This window comes from Budorcas taxicolor, chromosome 11, assembly GCF_023091745.1.
Source record: "Budorcas taxicolor isolate Tak-1 chromosome 11, Takin1.1, whole genome shotgun sequence".
Lineage (NCBI taxonomy): Eukaryota > Metazoa > Chordata > Mammalia > Artiodactyla > Bovidae > Budorcas > Budorcas taxicolor.
In genome coordinates, this window is record NC_068920.1 from 12,812,903 (window position 1) to 12,836,954 (window position 24,052).

Here is a 24,052-nt window from a genome sequence, read left to right on the forward strand (position 1 = left end):
TAAGCTTTTCTTTCGTCTCCTACAAGTGTCCTCACAGACTGGTCAGGGAAGCCCTGCAGCTCTGGGCTGAAGCCCCCTTTGGCAGAGGGACTTTTGATGGCATTGACGTCGGATGAGTGACAGAGAAGGTGCTAGAAATGCATTTCCACGACTCATCCAGATTAGATCCCGTGCTGTGCTTAGTTGCTCAGTCGTGTCCAACTCTTTGCCACCCCATGGACTATAGCTCACCAGGCTCCTCTGTGTGTGGAATTCCCCAGGGAAGAACACTGGAGTGGACTGCCAGGGGGTCTTCCTGACCCAGGGATCAAACCCACATCTCCTGTGAAGCACGCACAGAAAAGGGGAAGGGGGACACAGAGACCCAGCCAATGTGAGCAAAGGGGGAGGGGGACAGAGGCCCAGCCAATGTGAGCAACTGGGAGGGAGACACAGAGACCCAGCCAATGGGAGCAATGGGAGGGAGACCGGGGTGGAGTGTTTTTGCATCTTTTCTGAAAGTTCACAATTTTTCAAAATTGAAAAAAATTTACCACCAGCCTTCTCTGTGTTTTTCCTTCAGTCAAACGGGAACGATGTCCAGGCACCAGAACCAGAACACCATCCAGGAGCTCCTGCAGAACTGCTCCGACTGCCTGATGAGGGCGGAGCTCATTGTGCAGCCCGTAAGCTCGCTTCCCAACCCCCTAATCCCCCTAGTGCCGACCGCAGCTGCTTCTGTTCCTGGGCTTGCTCCTACTGATGTAGACTCATAGATCTCTGCAATCTCATCCCTCACCTTCTTCACATACTTAGCATGTAGCGATGCTTTGTCTCAGAACAGACTTCCCCACCTACCTGCAGTATTGATTGAACCATGGGAACTAGTTTTCACACTTTTTTCCCAACAAATGCTTACTCTGTGGACTGCCGCCCTTTTGGGATTGCGATCACCTGTGGTTGTTTCTGTGATTTGGTAACACTTTCTCTTCCTAGAGATGCACCCTGTCGTGTTTATGTCACTGGGTTGTCATGGATTGTGATGTACACCATCAATTTAATGTCATTTTTTCAGGAAAATTTACCATCTTGTGAGAACAGTTCTACAGTAGAAACGTTACAAAGTATGGGAAAATGAGCAATTAAAAATTGAGGGGAGATAGTAACATTGGGGAAGGCCTCATGCTCCTGGATGTTACTGAGATAGCATCGGATCTCACTGAAATAGGTGTAGAAGTCAAGAGATGCGTGATTTTATCTGAGTACCCATCATTCAGCTCCCTCCAAAAGTGGCATTTCACTAAATATCACTCATCATCAAAACCAGTACAGTTATTAGCTCAATGCAACCAACTAGACAGCTTTCTTTTTAAGAACTGAAAAGTTATTTCCTACAAGATGCAGGGAAAACTCAGTTTGTGTGTTAAAAAAAAAAAAAAGACCTTATCTGGCATGACGGTACAGGGCTCTTACCACAGCAGAATTCCAGTTAGATGAATGGCTTGTGTAAATAAGAAAGATAGGCATTTAACATTGAAGCAAGGGCGAGATTAGCAATCTTTGGACATGCTTTTAAAGGCCTCTCAAAATGTAAAAAACAGTCTACAATTTTGGTTTGTGACAGTGAAAGTCCCACCCCAAGGACTGAATTCCCCAGGCAAGAAGAATGGGTAACCATTCCCTTCTTCAGAGGATTGAACCAGGTCTCCTGCATTACAGGCAGTTTCTTCAAATTAATAAGATAATTTTCATTTAAAGGTTTTTTTGCAGTTACGTGGAATGGGGCGGGGGGGGACTTATTTAAGTTTATAGCAGAAACTTTCGCTTCCAGTTAGCACACATGAAGCTTTTCTTTCCCGTATCGTGTGCTCCCTTCACGTGACTTCTTTCTTGCAGGAACTGAAGTATGGAGATGGAATTCAGCTGGCCCGGAGCAGAGAGCTGGACGAGTGTTTCGCCCAGGCCAACGATCAGATGGAAATTACCGATAGCTTGATCAGAGAGATGCGGCAGATGGGCCAGCCCTGTGATGCTTATCAGAAAAGGTATTGCAGGGACTTCCCTGGCGGTCCAGTGGCTGAGACTTCCCTACTCCCAATGCGGGGGGCCCGGGGTTCGATCCCTGGTCAGGGAACTAGATCCCACCTGCTGCAACTAAAGATCCTACACGTGACTAAAACATCCTGGATGCCACAATGAAGATATCGAGTCCCAGCTAAGACACAGCGAAGCCAAAGAGACATTTTTTAAAAAAAGAGAAAGGAAAAAGATATTATCCACAGAGCGAGCATGGTGCAGGCGGGCCTGCAGACCAGCAGGAGTTGTGCAGACGTGGTGTAGGAGTTACACTCAGTCCCCTGACCCTGGTCTTCCCTTGAGGGAAGCACAGACGTTTTCCGGGAAAGGCTCCCTTGCTTGATAATTTCGCCCCATTTTTGGGTCTCTAATACAAATCACCTAAACACACTACCTTCATCTTTTGTGGAGTCACGAAGCTGCCGAGCAGTGAATTAAGCAGACCTGCCCAGGAGGGTGTGCTCCTTTTGAAGAGTCGAGTTTGCTGTGAGGTGTTCACCGTGCTTCCGCTGCGGGGGCAACAAAAGCCTTTGGCGCGGTCGTTGACGTTTGAGTCTGAGATTAAGTTGAGGACTTCTCTGGTGTCCCAGTGGCTAAGACTGGGTGCTCCCACTGCCGGGGGCCTGGGGTGCATCCCTCAGTGAACTAGAGCCCACATACCCCAACTAAGAGTTCACCCTGCAATGAAGAAAGAAGGTCCTGTGTGCTGCAGCTGAGACCCGCTGCAGCCAAGTGAATAAATATTTTTAAAAGAATGAATAAAATAGAGCCCAGCTAAGTTTACTGCATACAGAAATGAGACTCAGAGTTGAAGATGCCGTTTCATGCAGAGGTGTGTAGTCTGATTTTGTGTGATCATGGTATTCAGAGCATGGGGTCCTAGGAGATCCCCGGGCTGGAACTCGTGAGAAAGTACAAGATGCTACCAGGTTGGGCAAAGGCAGTTACCCTTGCTGTGATGCTTCAGGTCTGGAGCAGAAGAATACTTAAGGTTTTGTCTGTGACTAAGGTAAAAAAAAAAAAGCCTATAAATAAAACATTTGTGGGCTTCCCTGGTGACTCAGTGGTAAAGAATCCACCTGCCAGTGCGGGAGATGAGGGTTTGAGCTGGAAAGATCCCACATGTCTCAGAGCAACTAAGCCTGTGCTGATGCTACCGAGCCTGTGCTCTGGATCCTGGGAGCTGCAGCTAGTGAAGCCCGCCTGGGGGCCCTAGAGCCTGTGAGAAGCCCCGACGTTGTCACGAAGAGTAGCCCTCACTCTGTGCCACGAGAGAAAAGCCCTGCAGCAATGAAGACCCAGCGCAGACAAAATAAATAAAACTACAAAAGAAAAGAGAGGTCATAAAGAAAGAGCACGTGTGGTCCCTGTACTGACCCAAAGGGGGATGGTTGCCCAGGACGGGTCTTCAGGGGCTGTCTTCCTGCCGCGGCGTGATGGTTCCCCTCTCCTTTCAGGCTGCTGCAGCTGCAGGAGCAAATGCGAGCCCTCTACAAAGCCATCAGCGCCCCCCGCGTCCGCAGGGCCAGCTCCAAGGGCGGCGGAGGGTACACCTGCCAGAGTGGCTCCGGGTGGGATGAATTCACCAAGCGCCTCACCAGCGAGTGTCTGGGGTGGATGAGGCAGCAGAGGGTAAGCAGCTTCCAGCGGGAGGAGGTTGGTGCTCAGAGCTCCCAGCCCCTCGTGTGAACCGGGGCGGCCGGGGCGATGACCCAGGCCTCTTGCTGTTTTCTCCTTTTCCTCATGTGCTTTTATTTTGGAATGAAGGCTTTTATTTAGAAATAAATGAAACTTCCGGGGATTTTTTTTGTTTTCTTCTTCCTCATGTGGCTTAGGGAACCAGCTTCATGGCTTTATAGTCGTACTTTATCACCCAAGTAATATTTAACAGGTGAAAATCTAGTTCTTACAGGAACATCTATTATGGGAGTTCATGGCTAAAAACACTTCATCCCTGAGCTCATCAGGTGTTACCGAGAGGTCCTTAAGAGAAAGAAGAAGGTTGTGGAGGTTCATTTAAAATGCTAAGGAATTGGAGGCGCTGGACAGGCAGGGAGACTGGATCTTCCAGTTTGGGCTCATGGGTTGTTTCATCTTGTATTTTTGAAGTGTCAGGCGTCTTGTGCAAGCGTGACATCACTGATGTGGGAGCAAAGTGAGATGCTGGCACCCGATGTGCTGAGCCCCGAGAACTGGAGTTTCTACAAAGGATTTTTCACTGCTAATGATTGTTTTGTTGTTTTATGTAGTAATTAGGTGCTGTAATGAACAGGTGGCAGGAGGAATGTAGATGGGTATTTTATAGTGAGAACCGATCCTGACGAATCATCCTTCTCTTGAGAAGGTGGGCGTGTCAGAATGCTCAGTCGTGCAGAGGTGGGATTGAGGTTGTCAGAAATAGTGGTCTTATGACTTGTCCTTGGACCAGGTAGGCAGTGGTTCTAAAGTTTCTCAATCTTTGTTGTGGGTGTTCTTTCGCAAGTGTGAGGGCTTATGGGACTAAACATTCACTCATTCGTTCAGTTAACCTTTTCTCCCGTGTCTTACAAAGACTTTGTAACGCAAGAAGGTGGGGCTTATAAAAGAGCAAAGTTGTAGTTCCAGCAACGTAAATACAAACCTATTTGCAGGTTTCCCAACTCCCTTTAAATCTTGGAACACACGTTTCTGAAGCATTTGCTATATGTCGACTCCATGCCAGAAAATGAGGGTTCCAACGTTGTGTCCCATAGCCCTGAAAGGGAATATTATTCAAGAAAATAAAGATATATATACACACCCAAGTGCCACTTTTCTATGCAGAGCAGTGTGGGGTTGATAGGAGTGGGGAGGGGTGGCACGCCCATCCTTGCGGGATGGAGCCAGCAGAGAAAGCTGGGCAGAGCTCCTGGAGCCTGGACTATGTTGGGAGGATCAGTGACATTAGGGGAAACAACCTTTGAACCAGATGACTTCTAAAATGGCAGATTCCCTCACTTCTTAGTCACTACCGCAGTTCTATAAAATGACAGCTCATACTTCGTCACTTTCTGAATTCATGTTGGGTGTAGCTTTGTGAGAATCTTTGGTAGCAAAGGCTCAACTTTTTTTTTTTAATCTGTAAACATGGCATTTTATTAACAAAATGTTTACACTATCCCTACAGTACAATAAATTTTGTAGTGACTTAGCATGGTATCCTCTAAAAAAGTTTGGTATAGAATATTCCAGCTAAAACAATAGTTTAAAAGTATGCCAAGGCTGAACATTTTTGTTCAGTTGATAACTCGTGTTGGACTCTTTGTGACCCCATGGACTGTAGTCCAACAGACTCCTCTGTCCGTGGAAATTCCCAGGCAAGAATACTGGAGTAGGTTGCCATTTCCTTCTCCGGGGAATATTCCTAACCCAGGGGCTGGCAGATTCTTTACCACTGAACCACCAGGGAGGCCCCAAGGCTCCGCATTTTCAAATTTTGAGCATTTGGAAATAGAAGTGTCACATGGACTCAATTCTCCATTGTGGTGAGGAAGGGGGGCGTCTTCTAACAGATGATATTGATGAGGGTTTCAAAGGAACTGTGAGCTGCTTTATCCCTTATTGCCGGTTTGCTCTGAGGTTCTCCAGCCCTTTCCTCCTATCCCTGCTTCCTCCAAGCCTGCATTCTTCCTGTCGCTCCCGGGGGACTGAGCTGCAGGGCCAGCTGATAAGGGAGAGGTGTCTCCAGCAGCACAATCGGCACACAGTCACACAACTTCTGGGCCAGGGTCTTGTTTCCCTGATTTGTGTTTCTGCTGATGAGCAGGGCAGATACTGCACACCTGGCTGGTAATGAAGGCGGGGTTGGTCATTTCATTAACTTCCCGGTGCCCTCGCTTGCTTTGCTTTACGGTTGAAAGGAGCCATGGGAGGGCAAGGTCAGAGTCCTGGGTAACTTAGAGTTGTCTGGTGGGCTGCCTTTTCTGAAGGCTCGTCAAGTACATGAGAACGTGGATGGAGCTTAGAACAGCAGGTGTTGTTCCCGCTGCAATACCGTTCTGGAATGTTTGCCCTCGCCGTGTCCGAGAGATTTGGCAATTTACATGAGCTCATGCCAAAGAAAGACGAGATGATAGACTCGCCCCAGTATGCAGCTTGTGAAATAATATGTTTGATTCTTATTTTTTGGCACTCTGAAATTGAAGTAATGGAGATGCAAATTAGAAAGTTAGGTTTACTTTTTAGAAAGCTAACATAAATCCATGATCTTAATATTGCCAGTATTCATTGAACTGAAGGTGTTGGAGATATATTGTCACTTCTCTTTGAAATAGGCCATGGAGAGTTTTGCCACCCAAAAGGCAGTGCTAACGTCTGGATTTAAAGAGTCAACAACTGCATTACTCAAAACCAGTTAAAGAAATAAACAATGAAAAATTGTCTTAGGTCAACTGTTAAGCTTGGGAAGTAGTACTTGATTGAGCTTAATGAACTATTTCTGATGCACATTTAAAAACAACTGAATATGGAAACCTCTGTCAGTATCTTATCACACTGTGTCAAACATAGATTTGCAGTGGCAGCTGTGTATACACACAGGTCACTTGGACACGCACAGGTAGATTTTTCTTTTTCCTTCAGTGTGCACAGTCTAGGTTTTAAGGATCTCATTACAGAATCATCTCTGCTCAGCCCATCTTGAGATGGGGGCAGATAAGTTGAGGGAACCCCCAGCTTTTACTGTATTGGGCAACCCCCACGAACTGTTTGGGATTTCCTAGCCTTTGCAATGGAGAAGGCAATGGCACACCAATCCACTACTCTTACCTGGAAAATCCCATGGACGGAGGAGCCTGGTAGGCTGCATTCCATGGAGTTGCTAGGAGTCGGACATGACTGAGCGACTTCACTTTCCCTTTTCACTTTCATGCATTGGAGAAGGAGATGGCAACCCACTCCAGTGTTCTTGCCCGGAGAACCCCAGGGATGGGGGAGCCTGGTGGGCTGCCATCTGTGGGGTCGCACAGAGTCGGACACAACTGAAGCGACTTAGCAGCAGCAGCAGCAGCAGCCTTTACAAACTTTTTTTTTTGGTTTCAAAAATGTTGATTAGTTACAGCTTCATTTGTATGAGTGGAAGCTTCATATGCACCGTGGCCACCTGGCCACCGGGGGTGCTGTCGAGGAAGGAGTTGGAAATAAGGGCCCTCTGTCTCCTTGGCAGGCGGAGATGGACATGATGACCTGGGGCGTGGACCTGGCCTCGGTGGAGCAGCACATCAGCAGCCACAGGAGCATCCACAACGCCATCGGGGACTACCGCTGGCAGCTGGACAAGATCAAAGCCGACCTGGTACTTGGAACTCTTCTTTGCAGAGACTCCCAACAGTGTACTGAAGGCTGCTGTAGCTACAGCATCCCAGGCAGTGTGGGCTCAAACATGAATCCGCGATTTCTTCCCTAACAGACTGGGAATTTGTTTTTTTTTTTTTTCATCTTGGCCTGTAGGCATTTTTTTGAATATTGAAGTACAGTTGATTTACAGTGTTGTGGTTAACTTCTGTACAGCAAAGTGATTCAGTTATACATGTATACAGTATTTTTCATATTCTTTTCCATGATGGTTTATCGCAGGATATTGAACACAGTTCGCTGTGCTATACAGGTGGAACTTGCTGTTTCCCATCCTGTATATACTAGTTTACGTCTGCTGATCGAAACCCCCAGTCCACCCCCCAACCCCGCTCCCCACTGGCAGCCAGTCTGTTAGTCTACATAGGGTCTGTTTCTGCTTCGTTGATAAAGTTCATTTGTACCATTTACATCACTGACTTTTGTTCTTAGCCCGAGATGCTCGTCCTTACTTCTTCCACTCTTTTTTTTTTTTTTAACCTACTCTTGTCTACTTGAGTATCTGATCAGGTCTCGCCCTCTTTTCTCTAAGTTCTGAGGAGTCCTAAGTGATATTTTCAAACTTTTAAAAGTTTGTGTAACAGTGAGTCTGTAAGTGATAGTGATGAGCCCTTAACTTTGTAGAGGTGCCACCACCAGGCCAGTGAACTTTGCCTCCAGACCGACTGGGAAAAGTCCTTGTGGGTAAAAGTTTCCATAGAGCAGCTACTTCTTGCTGCTGGGGAATCGGAAGTTAGTATGTGTTTGACAGAAGGAGGTTTAGAAGGGCTGTTCTTTCTATGTAAACCCTCAAGGGGAATTAAATAGTTAACTCACTGTTGGTGTTCTTCTAGCGGGAGAAATCTGCAATCTACCAGCTGGAGGAGGAGTATGAAAACCTGCTGGTAAGACGACTTATTCTGAAAGCTCTGGGTTCAGTGCAGTTCGGTCTTGTAAATGTGGACCTGGGGATTAAACCACCTGCTTGGCGCTATCCTTAGGGACTCTGGAAGTACCTGGAAGTATATGAGGGACTTGCAGGTGCTGGTTTCATTTCTGCTGCTGTGTTTTCTTTATAAGGGAATTTTAAAAGAATATTTTCTGAAGACAGCGCTATTCTGTTTGCAAGTTGAAGGCTCCTGTCAGTAGCCCTTGTTAAATACTTGCAGTTAAGGACATAAAGCTTTTCCACTTGTGAACTGCAGCCTTTTTACAAAATATAAGCAGAAATAAGACTTGTTTTCTTTAGAGAGTGGTTTTCCAGACCATCCTTACCATTTTATGACAAACTGAATCAATTCCTTGACTGGTAAAAAGAGATCTTTCTATTCTTCTGCCTATTTGAGTCACCCTGTCTTCACTTTGCCAGTGTTTCCCTGTTGGCAACGATACTATTTAAATAACATGGCTAGTGGCGACACAGCTGTTTTCCAAGGTGATGACACTTTGAATTTCGGGGACATTGGGGAGGGCAAAGAGAGCTTGATTTATCTTTTTAAGAATCTGTTTTCTCTTTATGGTCCAAAGCTAATGAGTGAAGCCAAACATCAGTGTATGAGTCAAGACCCATCCGGATCAAGCTAGTTCATTGAATCTAAAATTGTCCCCTTGTTCCTAAGTTCGGGTGGGTCCTTGCCATCTCCCAGCTGATCACTGAATGCAAGAAATTAGCATTTGACTGCTTCTTGGGATTTTTGTTGGTGAAAGGAACCAGCCAGGGTTTATCTGTGGCATCTGCAGGGAGCACCATTCATCTGCACATTGTCCTAACGCTGCTCTGACCGTCCTGTGCAGAAAGCGTCCTTCGAGAGGATGGACCACCTGCGGCAGCTGCAGAACATCATCCAGGCCACGTCCCGCGAGATCATGTGGATCAACGACTGCGAGGAGGAGGAGCTGCTGTACGACTGGAGCGATAGGAACACCAACATCGCTCAGAAGCAGGAGGCCTTCTCGGTAAGCCCCCGGGAGCCGCGTGTCGGCGACGGACGCGTTTGTAATCATTCAATCGGCCGCCTGTCATCCAGCCTCGGCGGAGAGATCGTGACAAACCATTCCTTCCTGAAGGCTTTTCAGTGACTTAAGACGGGCAGTGCGGTGCTTAGCATCTCAGAAGACAGAGGAGTGAGGCAGTTCAGTCAGATATCCCCCAGTGTACACCGAAGAACGTGGTGGCTTAGACCTGAGAAGTAGACAGTCTCAGTTCGTGTTGTGGGCTTCCCAGGTGGCTCAGTGGTAAAGAATCTGCCTGTAACGCAGGAGACCTGGGTTCGACCCCTGGGTTGGGAAGATCCCCTGAAGAAGGAAATGGCAACCCACTCCAGTATGCTTGCCTGGGGAATCCTATGGACAGAGGAGCCTGGCGGGCTACAGTCCATGGGGTCACAAAGAGCTGGACACGACCTAGGGACTGAACCACAACAAGTATGTGTTGTGACTCTGTCACTTCACCTGTGTGCATTTGGATGAGACGGGTCACCGGTCTGGCCTCAGCCACATACTGGATCTCAGACATCCTTTCCACTCTTAAAAATGCTACAGTTCTTGAGGAACGCATCACGCAGTTCTCTGCCATTGTACATTCCAAGATGCAGTTTTGTATTTGATTCCTCTAAGGATGGTGGGAGGGATGGAAAGCTGCCAGTGACTTGCTCTAGAGGATTTGCTTCTCTTTCATTCACAGATACGCATGAGTCAACTGGAGGTTAAGGAGAAAGAGCTCAATAAGCTTAAACAAGAGAGTGACCAACTTGTCCTCAATCAACATCCAGCTTCAGACAAAATTGAGGTGAGTTTCATGAGATTTTTACTTTTATCAAGGGAAGAAAGGGATACTTTTCAAAAAATAAGACTACCCAAGAAACAAGAAAGACTGTACGAATGAGTAGTTTTTGCCCATTGCAAAGCAATGACAAGTTTATTTATCATCACCCTAGACCAGGGATTGGCAAACTTTTTCTGGAAAGAATCAAATAGTATAATATTTTACACTGACAAGCCATTTAGTCTTTGTTGAAATTAACTCTGCCATTGTAGTGTGAAAGCAACTGTAGCAACATGTAACTGAATGTGGCTGTTTGCCAATAAAACTTTATTTATAAATGCAAGTAGTGGGCCAGATATGGCCCTTGAACTGTAGTTTGCTGACCTCTGTCCTAGACTGTGATCTGTGGGATGTGCTCAAGGCAGACTCCTTGTCCAAAGGCTGACTCCCTCTACTGACAATCAGTGGGCAAGAGCTTTTATGGATGGTGGGAGGGGCTATATGCAGAAATAGCACAGTCAGCTCTGATAGTCATCTCAAAATTAGTCATGCGGTGATGATTGGTGTTGTCCTGATGCTTTTAAGTACAGTTGGCCTTTAGTTTCAGGATTGGTTTGTTCCCATTTATTTGAGGCCAGTTCTCAGAACTGCGGCAGCTTATGTCATGCCGACAGTCTAGTCCTCATGGAGATGACCTCTTCCACCTGGTGGAGGTTTCAGTATGTACAGGACAACTCACAGGATATAGCCCTTGAGGAGGAACTTTGCTTATTGAATAAACTATTAATATTTAGTCATGTTGGACCATATTCCTTTGTTTCTGCATTTTCTCACTTCTCTGATTAAGCTCATTGTTTGGGTAAAGTTTTTCCACAGACAAGAGGCAGTTTGAGGACATGAGCGAGGGGGTAGGGGGCACGGACCATAGGGTCCTGCACCATTTCTCCTTGAAGCTCCTCATGATCTAACAGCTGAACAGGAATAGAACTTGATGCCCCTGCTTTATCCTTGTTCTGACTGGTCTGTTATGATTGGTCAGGAGCTATGTCATTTGGATGAATATTTTAACTAATACTTGTAAGGATACCCATTTGTTAAAACTAGGTCTTTTTTTTTAACTGCACAGCTTACAGGATCTTAGTTCCCTGACCAGGGATTGAACCTGGGGCCACAGCAGTGAAAGCGCTGAGTCCTAACCACTGGACCACCAGGGAATTTCCAGCTGGTCTTAAAATTTCATTTCTACCATACCAAAAGGTTCCTGTTGGGAAATTCTAGTTTCAGTTTTTAGAAAAAACTTTACTTGATTTGGAATTAAATTTTAAAAACTGCTTTATACTTCTCATTGATGCTCACCCATCTGTGGATTGACGGATGCCTCTCTATGGCTGGGTGGTGGAGAGACGTCTGCTATTCTCTCATTTCAGGCCTACATGGACACCCTGCAGACCCAGTGGAGCTGGATTCTTCAGATCACCAAATGCATTGATGTTCATCTCAAAGAAAACGCTGCCTACTTTCAGGTTTTTATCCTCAGTAACCATTTAACTGTCTTTTGGGTCTTGATGCCTTCTCTTTTGAATGTGTTTGAAAAAGCACTGACAACAGTATTTACAATATTGCATAAATACTGTTTGTTGGGGTTTAGCTTAGAGGAGCATAGACAAGTCACCTATCTTTCAGATAGTCTCGCGCGCGCCTGTAAGTTTCTGCTCTCATCTTTTCCTTTAACTTCCTGTCAGATAGACTCGTAGGGAAGATACCCCTGCAAGTTGAAGTATTAGGTGATGCTGCGTGTTCAGTTGCTTTTAACTGACGTGGAGTCACCCCCATCCTTCACAGTTTTTTGAAGAGGCTCAGTCGACGGAAGCCTACTTGAAGGGTCTCCAAGACTCCATCAGGAAGAAGTACCCTTGTGACAAGAACACGCCCCTGCAGCGCCTGCTGGAGCAGATCAAGGAGCTGGAGGTAGAGTCTCAGATGCAAGCCCTTTCCTGGGAATAAAATAAACGCAGCCACCAATGGATCCAGACTGCTGTTCGGATTTGTGTTGCTCTGCAGAGCAGTGAATGCTCAAAGCTCAAGCAAACCTTGTCTTCACTTTCAGTGGCTTTTTCTCAAATACATTTCTCTGCACGCTTAGCTACTGTTGCAGATTACTTCTGCTTCAGTAGTTACCGTTGCTCTAAACAAAACAGGAGAGGACACTGATGACTTAACATGAAGATCCCTCTGGAAAAGTGTTGGAAAAGCGTACGTCTCATGTTATCAGCATAGTCCTCTCACACAGTGATATGCTTTCCTGCCCCCCTAATTCATGGCTGTGTTGCCTATGTAGTGGCTTCTTATGAAAGGTACCCATGGTCCCTGCACACAAATGAATGGGTGGCTTTTTACAGCTAATGCAACTACAGCAGGGCCTAATTTGTATTGTCCTGATAGCTATAGGAATGCCATTTCAAGATCTCACCTAATTTTCAGAGAGTATGTACGTTCAAGGATGATTTTATTTGCAATTGCAGAGAGAACGGGAGAAAATCCTTGAATACAAGCGCCAGGTGCAGAGCTTGGTAAACAAGTCCAAGAAGATTGTGCAGCTGAAACCGCGTAACCCAGACTACAGAAGCAATAAACCCATTATTCTCAGGGCTCTCTGCGACTACAAACAGGACCAGGTGTGTGCTGTTACTCAGAATGCTGCCAAAGTTTTCCCTTTCTCTATGGATGGATTTCTGTCCATCGAGAGAGCAGAACTGAATTTAGGTTTCAGGGAACACCCTAGTAAATGTCTTTCTTTTGTATACAAAGGGGAAGCTGTTGAAAGAATGGAGTGATTTTGTTCAGAATCATGTGATAATTATCAATAAGTAGGACAATAAGTATTTTTAAACTATTCTAATTCTGTTTTAAGGCTTAAGACTTCTTCTGAGATTAAAAGCAAACAAGATACATGGCCACTATGCTGCATGTAAAGGGGATGTCATTGTGGATTTTATGCATTAAATGAACACATCAGTTCTGTAGGCTCTGTGGTCAATACAAACATTTATATGGAAAGATGGCTCCATTTTAGCAAGTTTTCATGAATTTCCCACAACTCTATATTCTTGTAAAAATTATGGAGGATTTAATAAATGAAAATGTGACTAGTTGATGAGATGAACATTATAAAACAATGGAGTTTATTCTACCATGCAGAAATGGTTTTAGAACTTGGCTGGAGAGAAGAAAGAAATTGAAATGGAGATCGAAATACCTACTTGTTAAACTTGTTACGTTAATAGTTAAGATAGATGTCATAATTTACCCATTTTAAGAAGCTATCTAATTAATTTAGAAAAGAAGCAATTTAGATACTGGAGTTAATTTAGAAAGTTGTTTTTCTGGGGACCTGATACCAGAAATTTTTCGTTTTTATATAAAAATTTTAACAAGCGAATGAGGTGTGATGTCCACACACTGAAATCTACTACATGAAACAAAAACTCACAAGTGCGGAAAAGTCAGGAGGTGAGTTTTTGCTTTATAAAAGGATTTATCACTTCACCGGGGTACTCCCCTGGCTGTCTCCTGGAAAGTCACTCCTCCTAATTGCCTTCAGATACATCTTGTAGACTCACCTGTTGTATTTAAAGCATCAGTCCTGTTGGGCTGTGTCAAGGTCAGCTTGAATGGAGGAGAAATTAAGTGTTTCAAAGCTGCAACACTTTGCATGTTGTCCTTGCGGCTGCTTCTGTTTTTTTGAGCAAGAAGATACAAATGTGAGCCTGTGGATCAAGCCAAAACATGATGCTGCTTGCCTTGCAGAAAATTGTCCACAAAGGGGACGAATGTATCCTGAAAGACAACAATGAGCGGAGCAAGTGGTATGTGACCGGCCCGGGGGGCGTGGACATGCTCGTGCCCTCCGTGGGCCTCATCATCCCTCCGCCCAACCCTCTGGCCGTGGACCTCTCGAGCAAGTATGTAGTTCAAGTTCCTGCTGGCCGTGATGTGGACATGGGTGGGGAAAAGTGTGGCCGACCCCGGTACAAACACTCAGACACACCGCTCCACACAGCTGTCACCTACCCCAAAGTGGGATCCGGTGAAGGGCCCTTTGCCTTGTCTTGAGGTTTTATGTTGAAGATACTGTGCTCATCATTGGAAGATAAAAAAGAATGTTTGACCGTATAGGAACTCATCTTGACCATGCACTTGAAAGGCATGGTTTCAGAATTCTTCCTCCTTTTAGGCAGTTGGTAGTCTGACATATTGGAGAAGGGAAAGGCAACCCACTCCAGTATTCTTGCCTGGAGAATCCCATGGACAGTCCATGGCGTCACAAGATGTTGAACACGACTGAGCAACTGAGCACACACACACACACACACACAGTCTGACATGTAGCCACAAATAGAATATGTGGCTAAACATTTCACATAAACATTTGGCTCATCAGTAAGTAGCTGGAACATTCGCTTGACAGGTTGTCCAGGGCAGATTTTTCCAAATGTTTTATAAAGGAAATCTTCAGCCCGTTCCAGATGGGGTGAGCATAGCCTAAGGAATATTTCCAAACCCCAGAAGCCATCAGAGTTCTACGACCCAAGACCCATCTCTCCCTGCCAGTGTGCATGGAGTCAGACCTCTGTCAGTTAAAAAGTTGCTGACAAATAACCCAACCACCCCAAATTGTACTGTGTGTTTCAACCAAAATGATTCCAGTATATCTAAACCCATGTCAGTCATTGAGAGTATACTTCTGGGTATTGGTCCAAATCCATCAAAATGTTGTTGCTTAGTTGATAAGTTGAGTTCAACTCTTTTGCAACCCCATGGACTGGAGCCCAGCAGCTCCTCTGTCCATGGGACTTCCCAGGTGAGAATACTGGAGTGGGTTGCTATGTCCTTCTCCAGGGGGTCTCCCCGGCCCAGGGATCAAGCCTGAGCCTGCAGCATTGCGGGCGGATCCTTCGCCGCTGAGCCGCCGGGGAAGTCCTCACTGAAACGCTGGTGTTTTGCAGCTGTTCCCTGTGCCCGTTGCTCTGATAGTTCTCCTTTGAGCTTTCTGTGCCATGGGGCCAGGTTTCCCCTTTGGGATGAACTTGGAGAGCCAGGCCCACGTGTTTTTCCCTTGTGCCTCCTAGGATCGAGCAGTACTACGAAGCCATCCTGGCCCTGTGGAACCAGCTTTACATCAACATGAAGAGCCTGGTGTCCTGGCATTACTGCATGATCGATATCGAGAAGATCAAGGCCATGACCATCGCCAAGGTAGGTCCTCAGGACCCCCTTGCTGCCCAGAGGGGCTGCCCAGCCACTTCCCGCGCTGCGGTTCCTACCAGACAAACCTAGCTGTGCAGTTGATGCTTTTGGGGTCAGCAAGAGAGTCAGCTGAGCCTTCCTTAGAGGTTCTAGTTCATCCAACACAGATGGGAGGAATGGCATCGGGCTGCTTACCAGACAGAGGACTAATTAAAGTTACCCAACAAGCCAGAAGTCCCTGGCGAAGGCATGTGGTCCTGTGATCCTCTGGGTCCCCTTCTCCTTAATAGACATGATGGGAAATGAGGTCATAATTATTGACTGGATAGCACAGAAATAAAAGGCAGGGTAGGATTCTTGGAATCCAAAGCGTTAGCTACCCTAGACCGGTAGTTTTCAGATTGTGGTCCAAGAACCCCAGGGGTAGAGGTCCTCCGGGAGGACAGGGGCAGACGGCAGGGAGCGTAAGTCTGGGGGCTTCCCTTCACACTTCTTAGTCAGAGCAGCTTTGCTGTGATCCACTTGACTCTTGGGGTTTCTGAGTCCTGTTTCCTTTGAAGAAGAAAATCGCATAGGAAGAAAAAAATTGATAACTCGCTGCTGTGGTTCTTAGGAGCAAGGTCTAAATCCTCAAAGACCTTTTCTGTCTTAATGGGTCCTTGAGGGGCCATGCCTCAGGCCACTACCCTCCGCTCCCCACCCAGCTTCCCTCCCACCGCCCCCAGCATGGTGCGTTTCCCAGCAAACTCCCCTTGGCCACTGTGTGGGGCCGCCAGAAACACCTCCACCGGGTTTATTTCCAGCTGAAAACCATGCGGCAGGAAGACTACATGAAGACCATCTCTGACCTCGAGCTGCATTACCAAGAGTTCATCAGGAACAGCCAGGGCTCGGAGATGTTCGGAGACGACGACAAGCGGAAGATGCAGACCCAGTTCACAGATGCCCAGAAGCACTACCAGACCCTGGTCATACAGCTGCCCGGCCACCCCCAGCACCAGACAGGTTGGTTCTCTCTTCGCAGCCACCATACATGCAGGTTTCGAAAGAAAGGACGTAGTTTGCCCAAATCTTGTTTTGGAATCACTTCTTTGAAAGATCACATTTCAAAAGTCACTTAAGTTGGAGGAGAATGGATACATGTATATGTATGCCTAAGTCCCTTTGCTGTTCACCTGAAGCTATTAATTATCACAGCATTGTTAATCGACTGTACCCCAATACACAATAAAAAGTAAGAAAAAGACACTAAGTTTTCAGAACCCAATCCAAGGAAGTAGCAACACTCTCATGCAGCCTAGCTGTTTTCTTGGGGCCTCGCACCCTTCTTGCGGGAATTCTCTGATTTTTGTGGTCCTAACATTTTTACAGTAACCACGACTGAAATAACTCACCTTGGGACCTGCCAAGACGTCAACCATAATAAAGTAATTGAAACCAACAGAGAAAATGACAAGCAAGAAACGTGGATGTTGATAGAGCTCCAGAAGATACGCCGGCAGATGGAGCTCTGTGAGAGCAGGATGGCCCTGAAGAATCTCCTTCTGGCAGATCAGGGGTCTTCTCACCACATCACAGTGAAAATAAACGAGCTCAAGGTAGGCGCTCGTTATTATTTTGCTTGATTCCAGGTATATTTATATTTAACCGAGAACTAATGGAAAAAACCTCCTAGTCTAAACATTTTTAGGTTTAAACCTATTGAAACCTTCGTTTTCAATAAAAGGCTTCTGGCCCGACTTCCTTTTTCCTTTCCCATGCTTCAGAATTTGTTGAACGATACCAGGCTGGGGACTGAACTGTCTTTGCTGTTAGATGATGGGCTGCTGAATCAGGCTGCAGTGTTCCTCCTTTTCTGCAATATAGTGCTTTGTAGATTTCCAGAGTTTTCACAAGCGTGAATTAGGGCTCTGCCTGAGACAGCGTATGATGTGGGTTAGACAGGTAGAATGATATTCTTTGCAAACAGGAAATGGACGTGGAGAGATTTGGTTGGGGGAGGGGGTGTAAGAGCCTTGGAGCTGCGACTGCAGCCTAGATGCTTCGGCGTCAGGCTCAGTCATTCCTTCTGCTCAGCCAGGCCTGGGCACGGCATTGGAATGTCTGAGGTGTACTTTCTAAGGGACAGGGTTGATCAACCCAGTGCTGGTAAGGCCTCCCTGATGAAGGACAGGAAGGGTCAACTCTCTCTTGAATCATTCACATTTTGTGGACTTTTTGAGGGCACGAAGGATGGTGACAGGCATACAGCTAAATCAAAGGCGCTTTCCTTCTTTCTGGACAGAGCGTACAGAATGATTCTCAAGCCATTGCTCAAGTTCTCAACCAGCTGAAGGACATGCTAGCCAACTTCAGAGGCTCGGAAAAATATTGCTATTTGCAGAATGAGGTATTTGGATTGTTTCAGAAACTGGAAAATATCAACGGCGTGACGGACGGCTACTTAAATAGGTAAACACGACCGACACTGACCTCAGATATTCTGCTTTTCTCAACCTTCATTTTGTGAGACTCCATTTGCTTTATGTGCTGGTTGCCTGTGGTTTGTCTTTTTATGAGGGACTCACATTTTCTGTGCTTCTGTGAGAGGATCCTCCAGTCTAGGGCTCCAGTCCCTCTGTTCTGAACTCCGGTGTCTCTTCTAACAAAGGCAGCCTCTTCAGGCCAGAGCTTAGCATCCTTCCATTAATGCAAAATGGTGTTCTGAATCGTGAAAGTGGGGGGAAAAGAATGCATTGCTGCGCTGTTTCCAAAATAAGCAAAATCAATTTTTCTCTGCTTTAATATCGTTCCCTTTTATGAAGAGTGGCAAGAGCCAAAGTCTAACTGTGTCATCAGCAACTTTATCTGCCTTTTTGGCTTCCAACAGCTTGTGCGCCGTGAGAGCCCTCCTGCAGGCCATTCTCCAGACAGAAGACATGTTGAAGGTTTACGAGGCCAGACTTACGGAAGAGGAGACCGTGTGCCTAGATCTGGATAAAGTGGAGGCTTACCGCTGTGGACTCAAGGTAATAAGAGGAGTTTTAACAGCAGCCCGGTTTATTTCGGAAAAAAACGCAGGAACACTCAGTCCCCAGTGATAAAGCTTTGCTATGTCTTCATGACTTTGGAGGATTACTGGATTTTGTTGGCCACATGTGGTTGACATCAGCTGTTATCCCCAGAACGCTGTTGTCCAGAGCACATTGGCAGGACCTACCTGAGAAGGTCGCTTATAGTGAGATTAGCCTGGGGAATGCGAGTTAAGCCTAGTTAAGCTGGTACTATAGTACTGGGGTGGGCTTCCCCAATGCCTCAGCGGTAAAGAATCTGCCCAAAAAGACACAGGAGACTCAGGTTTGATCCCTGGGTCGAGAAGACCCCCTGGAGAAGGAAATGGCAACCCACTCCAATATTCTTGCTGGGAAGTTTCATGGACAGAGGAGCCTGGCGAGCTACGGTCCCTGGGGTCATAAAGAGTGGAGCATGACTTAGCAACCGAACCTAGTACTGTGGCACTTCTCAGAGCCTGAGATGTGATATTAAATATATTAGTGTGTGGGTGCTCAATCCTGTCTGACTCTGTGATCCCATGGACTGTAGCCCGCCAGGCTCCTCTGACCATGGGATTTCCCAGGCAAGGATACTGGAGTGGGTTGCCATTTCCTTCCTCAGGGGACCCTCCCATCCCAGGATTGAACATGTATCTCTTGCATCTCCTGCCTTGGCTGGCAGATTCTTTAACGCTGTGCCACCTGGGAAGCCCAAATATATTAATAGATTTTATAATTTTCCAGGAATGGAATGGAGTGTGATATGTAGCGGTCCTTAAACCGACTTACACATCAATTTTTTTTCAAATTCTTTTTTTTTTCTTGAGTTAGCACAACAGACTAGATCATTAGCACAAATATTAGGAAATGCAGTCTTTAAAGATACTTTCCTTGCAGTGTAGCATCAAGTGGGAAAGAGGTTAATTTGTACTTTTTTTTTTTTCTGCTGTGACAGAAAATTAAAAATGACTTGAACTTGAAGAAGTCCTTGTTGGCCACCATGAAGACTGAACTGCAGAAAGCCCAGCAGATCCACTCCCAGACTTCACAGCAGTATCCACTGTATGACCTGGACCTGGGCAAGTTCAGCGAAAAGGTCACCCAGCTGACAGATCGCTGGCAAAGAATCGATAAACAGATAGACTACAGGTGAGCCAGCCTCCTCCCGCGCTTTCTGCCCATTTGGTTGTTCCTAATATAATGGCACTTGAAGTCATCACTAAAGAAAACAGTGGTTCTGGAGACTTCCTGGGTGGCCCAGTGTTTAAGACTCTGTGCTTCCAAGGCAGAGGGTGTAGGTTTGATCTCTGGTTGGGGAACTGAAATCCTGTATGCCTTGTGGCTTGGCCAAAATCTAAAACAAGAGACTAGAGGTCTTGTTCTGTGTGTCAGTTCGGCATCCTAGGTGCTCTCTTCGCACACTGGCAGCTTCGTTGGGAGTGGAAGAGACCTCATCCCAGTAGCCAGGCTTGAACTCACGTATGTCGGGTACCCTCCAGGCTCATAGGGAAATAAGGGAAGCCGCTGATCAGGCTCTTCTGTGCCCCCTAAACTCCTGTTATGACCGTTTATTGGAAGGAGTAGTGACTCTGAGGGAGCATTCTCCAAAATTTTGTGAAAATTAAATCTTAAATTTAATACAAAAGAAATGCCTTACTGCAAATGAGGATTTGAAAACATCTCCTGAAAACACCTCCTAAAAACATCTTTATTGATATATAATTCACACGCCATGCAATTCGCCTTGAATTCACAGTTGAAAGTATACAATTCAGTTGTTTTTAGTAAGTTCAGAATGTGTAACCATCAACACATTCCGAGTTTAGAACATCTTCATCACCCTAAAAAAGAAACCCTGAAGACTTCCCTGGTTGTTCACTTCCACTGCAGGGGCACAGGTTTGATCCCTGGTCAGGGAACTAAGGGCTTCCCTTGGGGCTCAGCTGGTAAAGAATCTGCCTGCAATGTGGGAGACCTGGGTTCAATCCCTGGGTTGGGAAGATCCCCTGGAGAAGGAAAAGGCTACCCACTCCAGTATTCTGGCCTGGAGAATTCCATGGATTCTGTAGTCCATGGGGTTGCAAAGAGTCAGACACGACTGAGCAACTTTCACTTAACTCTTCACTCACGCTCACAAGGAACTAAGATCTCGCACCTGCGTGGCATGGCCAAAAACAAAATGCCTTGTACCCACTGGCAGTTTGCCCTGTTTCCTCCCAACCCTCCAGCTCCAAACAACCACCATTGTACTTGCTGTCTCTATAGATTTGCCTATTCTGGATACTTCATATGAATGGAAAGATATGATATGTGGTCCTTTGTGACTTTTTTTTTTTTTTTTTCATTTAGCATAACATTTCCCAGGATCACCCATGGTGTAGCGCATGTCAGTACTTCACTTCTTTTTTCTGACTGTATAATATTCCATCACACGGCTATACCACCTTTTGTTTATTCTTCCATCATCAGATGTATATTTGGGTTGTTCCCAGTTTCTGGCTATCATGAAGTGGTGCTGCAAACAATCACACGTTAACTTTTGTGTGAATGTTTGTTTTCAGTTCTTGAGTGTGAGCCCAGTGGCATTGCTGGGTTATCTGGTAACTCTGTGTTACTACTTTTGCAGAGCAGTAGCAACGCCATCTATGGGGTCGCACAGGGTCGGACATGACTGAAGCAACTTAGCAGCAGCAGCAGCAGCAATGCTCTGATAATTTTATTATCTCTTATTATCACCAGATTATGGGACCTAGAGAAACAAATCAAGCAACTGAGGAATTACCGTGATAACTATCAGACTTTCTGCAAATGGCTCTATGATGCCAAACGCCGCCAGGATAGCTTAGAATCCATGAAGTTTGGAGATTCCAACACCGTCATGAGATTTTTGAATGAGCAGAAGGTATAAGCAGATTTGTCACTGAATAGATTTCACTGGGGATAAGCTGTATTTTCCTCTGGTTTTCATAGCAGTACTGAGGTTTAAAGTGATAAGTTTTTTTAAAAATGTATTTTATTGAAGGATAGTTGATTTACACTGATGTGTTAGTTTCAGCTGTACAGCAAAGTGATTCAGTTATACATAAATGTACGTTCTTTTCCATTATGGTTTATGTAGGATATTGAATATAGTTTCCTATGCTATACAGTAGGGCATGTTTTTTCCATTCTATATATAGAAGTTTGCATCTGCTAATCCCAGATTCCCAGCCTCTGTCTCCTACCAACACATACACTCAGCACCCACAGGTCTGTTCTGTATGTCTATGCGTCTATTTTATTTCGTAGATAAATTCATTTGTGTCATATTTGAGATTGCACATATAAGTGATATTACATGGTATTTGTCTTTTTTTCTTTCTGACTTACTTCACTTAGTATGAAAATCTCTTGGTCCGTCCATGTTGCTGCAAATGGCATTATTTTGTTGGTTTCTTATGGCTGAGCAATATTTCCTTGTGTATATATACCTTATCTTCCTTATCCATTCATCTGCTGATGGACATTAGGCTGTTTCTGTTTCTTCACTATTATAAATTGTGCCCTTATGAACATCGGGGTGTGTGTATCTTTTCATGAAATGATAAATCTTTAATACCGCTAGTCCATTTGGGGAATGCTTAAATAATGCCCAGAGGAAAAGCAGTTGAGATATTTACAAAGAAACGCAATTATGAACATAGAAATAATGTTATGTTGTAGTAAAGTATCTTTACAAATTGAGTTAACAGGACTAGAGACGAGTGCTGACTAGATAATAACCTCTTAGATCATAAGAAGTTGAAGATCTTCTTTCTATTTTCTGAATAGAAAACATACTCATCTCCTGAGGTTTAACTGTGAGACTATGGGGTCAGAACAGGTCTTAAACTGAGGGGGGGGGGGGGGGGTGGAAACAACAGTGATTAAAGAATGAAAAAACATTTATTTTAAAATATGTGTACACTTGAACATTTGTAAATATTTTCTTTTCTGTGTAGAACTTGCACAGTGAGATAAGTGGCAAACGAGACAAATCAGAAGAAGTACAAAAAATTGCTGAACTTTGTGCAAATTCAATTAAGGTATGTTGGTTTCAGAAAGCGTGTTTGTGTTTCTTCAAGAATATTATGAACAGTGTTTGCGTTGGCAGCATGTGTATTAAAATGGGAATCATACAAAGATCAGCCCAGCCCTTGTGCAAGGATAACATGCAAATTCATGAAGTGTTCTGTGTTTTTTTCATTAAAAAGAACATTATTGACTACATTATTTTCTGATTCACTTTAAAGATGATAAACTTCTTGAGGACAGCAGTTATGGCTTTTGTGTATTCTCTCCTGAACAAACCATAAACACTTGTGATCCATTAGCTTGAATTCATTATACGCTGGCAGTATTTATGGTAGTGGGCCGGTCTTCATTTTTAGACAGGTGGTGTGTGCAGAAATCTCCGTTTAGCTTAAAGATGTGCCACTGGTTTAATGCTATCATATGATGCTTGGACACTAGCAGCATGTTATGGCCTTTGGGGTTGGACATCAGAAATACAGTGTGGTGATTTAAAACTGGAATTGTAGCTGCCAGTGACTCCTCTTAAGTCAGTTACGTATGTTTTTTGAAACGTCGTTATTCTGCAGGATTATGAACTGCAGCTGGCATCATACACCTCAGGACTGGAAACTCTGCTGAGTATCCCTATCAAGAGAACAGTGATTCAGTCTCCTTCTGGGGTGATTCTGCAAGAGGTAGATAAGTCATTACCTCTCTCTGAGAGCCTGCCCCTCCATCTGCATCTTCTTCCTTCCCTGTCCCCTTCCGGTCTTCCCCACCCTCCCTGAATTCATCTCTTGCTATTTGGAGGGTTTCCATTCAAAAAGGTTTAATAGGTTATCCTCTCTCTAGTGTAAATCATCAATATAAGATGCGCTTTAGGAAATGATCAGTGAGAAGTCTGGGTCAGTCTGTTTATACATTAGACTCTTTGCAGAAACTGGGCTTAAATTCTGGGTTTATTGAGGTTTTTTATTCCATTTAAAAAGTGGGGAAAATATCTAGTCAATTTCTAAAGACAACTTCTTCTCAAAGATATCAGAGAGCATCACCCATGTCAGATGGTTTAGGGGGCATACCCTAGAGGGATGAAGATAAAATGCATGGTATAGGCCCTTGGTTTTATTGCACTTTATTGTTTTATTGTATTTTTGAATTAGCACAGATGAAAAGAGGGAGCTCACTCTTTAAGCTATAATTTCACTATTGGACTGTTTAGAAACAGAATTGGTCAGCTCGCATAGGGCTTCTTGTGAATGCAACATCATTGACTGGTCCTTGCGTATCTTTCCTCCAAGGCTGCAGATATGCATGCTCGGTACATAGAGCTTCTTACAAGGTCCGGAGACTACTACAGATTCTTAAGTGAGATGCTGAAGAGTCTGGAAGATCTGAAGGTAATATACTCACTTTATTTCCATGGACGATTGAAAAGAAAATAGAATGGAACTTAATTATTACTGCCTCATTGGGTTTAACTTTTTCGTTTGCATTGGGGTACAGCCAATTAGCAAACAATGTTGTCATAGTTTCACGTGAACAGTGAAGGGACTCACCCATACATACACATGTA

At 45.0% G+C, this 24,052-nt stretch overlaps 1 protein-coding gene and 2 non-coding genes across 3 annotated transcripts in view; 2 read left to right on the top strand and 1 right to left on the bottom strand.

Moving 5' to 3' along the window:
* Window positions 1-24,052, top strand: part of DSP (desmoplakin) — a 42,758-nt gene that overhangs the window by 11,342 nt on the left and 7,364 nt on the right. The window contains exons 2-22 of the mRNA XM_052648980.1: window positions 563-665; window positions 1,876-2,024; window positions 3,513-3,687; window positions 7,238-7,366; window positions 8,259-8,309; window positions 9,199-9,360; window positions 10,088-10,192; window positions 11,596-11,691; window positions 12,011-12,136; window positions 12,691-12,843; window positions 13,976-14,130; window positions 15,298-15,424; window positions 16,219-16,420; window positions 16,787-17,013; window positions 17,700-17,866; window positions 18,285-18,423; window positions 19,403-19,596; window positions 21,187-21,349; window positions 22,428-22,511; window positions 23,067-23,174; window positions 23,778-23,876. Of these exons, the coding sequence (XP_052504940.1) occupies window positions 563-665; window positions 1,876-2,024; window positions 3,513-3,687; window positions 7,238-7,366; window positions 8,259-8,309; window positions 9,199-9,360; window positions 10,088-10,192; window positions 11,596-11,691; window positions 12,011-12,136; window positions 12,691-12,843; window positions 13,976-14,130; window positions 15,298-15,424; window positions 16,219-16,420; window positions 16,787-17,013; window positions 17,700-17,866; window positions 18,285-18,423; window positions 19,403-19,596; window positions 21,187-21,349; window positions 22,428-22,511; window positions 23,067-23,174; window positions 23,778-23,876 (2,914 nt within the window). The remainder of the gene's footprint in view (window positions 1-562; window positions 666-1,875; window positions 2,025-3,512; window positions 3,688-7,237; window positions 7,367-8,258; window positions 8,310-9,198; window positions 9,361-10,087; window positions 10,193-11,595; window positions 11,692-12,010; window positions 12,137-12,690; window positions 12,844-13,975; window positions 14,131-15,297; window positions 15,425-16,218; window positions 16,421-16,786; window positions 17,014-17,699; window positions 17,867-18,284; window positions 18,424-19,402; window positions 19,597-21,186; window positions 21,350-22,427; window positions 22,512-23,066; window positions 23,175-23,777; window positions 23,877-24,052) is intronic.
* Window positions 11,310-11,382, bottom strand: TRNAE-UUC (transfer RNA glutamic acid (anticodon UUC)). Its single transcript has one exon. It is a non-coding gene; the product is annotated as a tRNA-Glu (tRNA).
* On the top strand, window positions 22,564-22,667 carry LOC128057056 (U6 spliceosomal RNA). Its single transcript, XR_008200246.1, has one exon. It is a non-coding gene; the product is annotated as a U6 spliceosomal RNA (small nuclear RNA).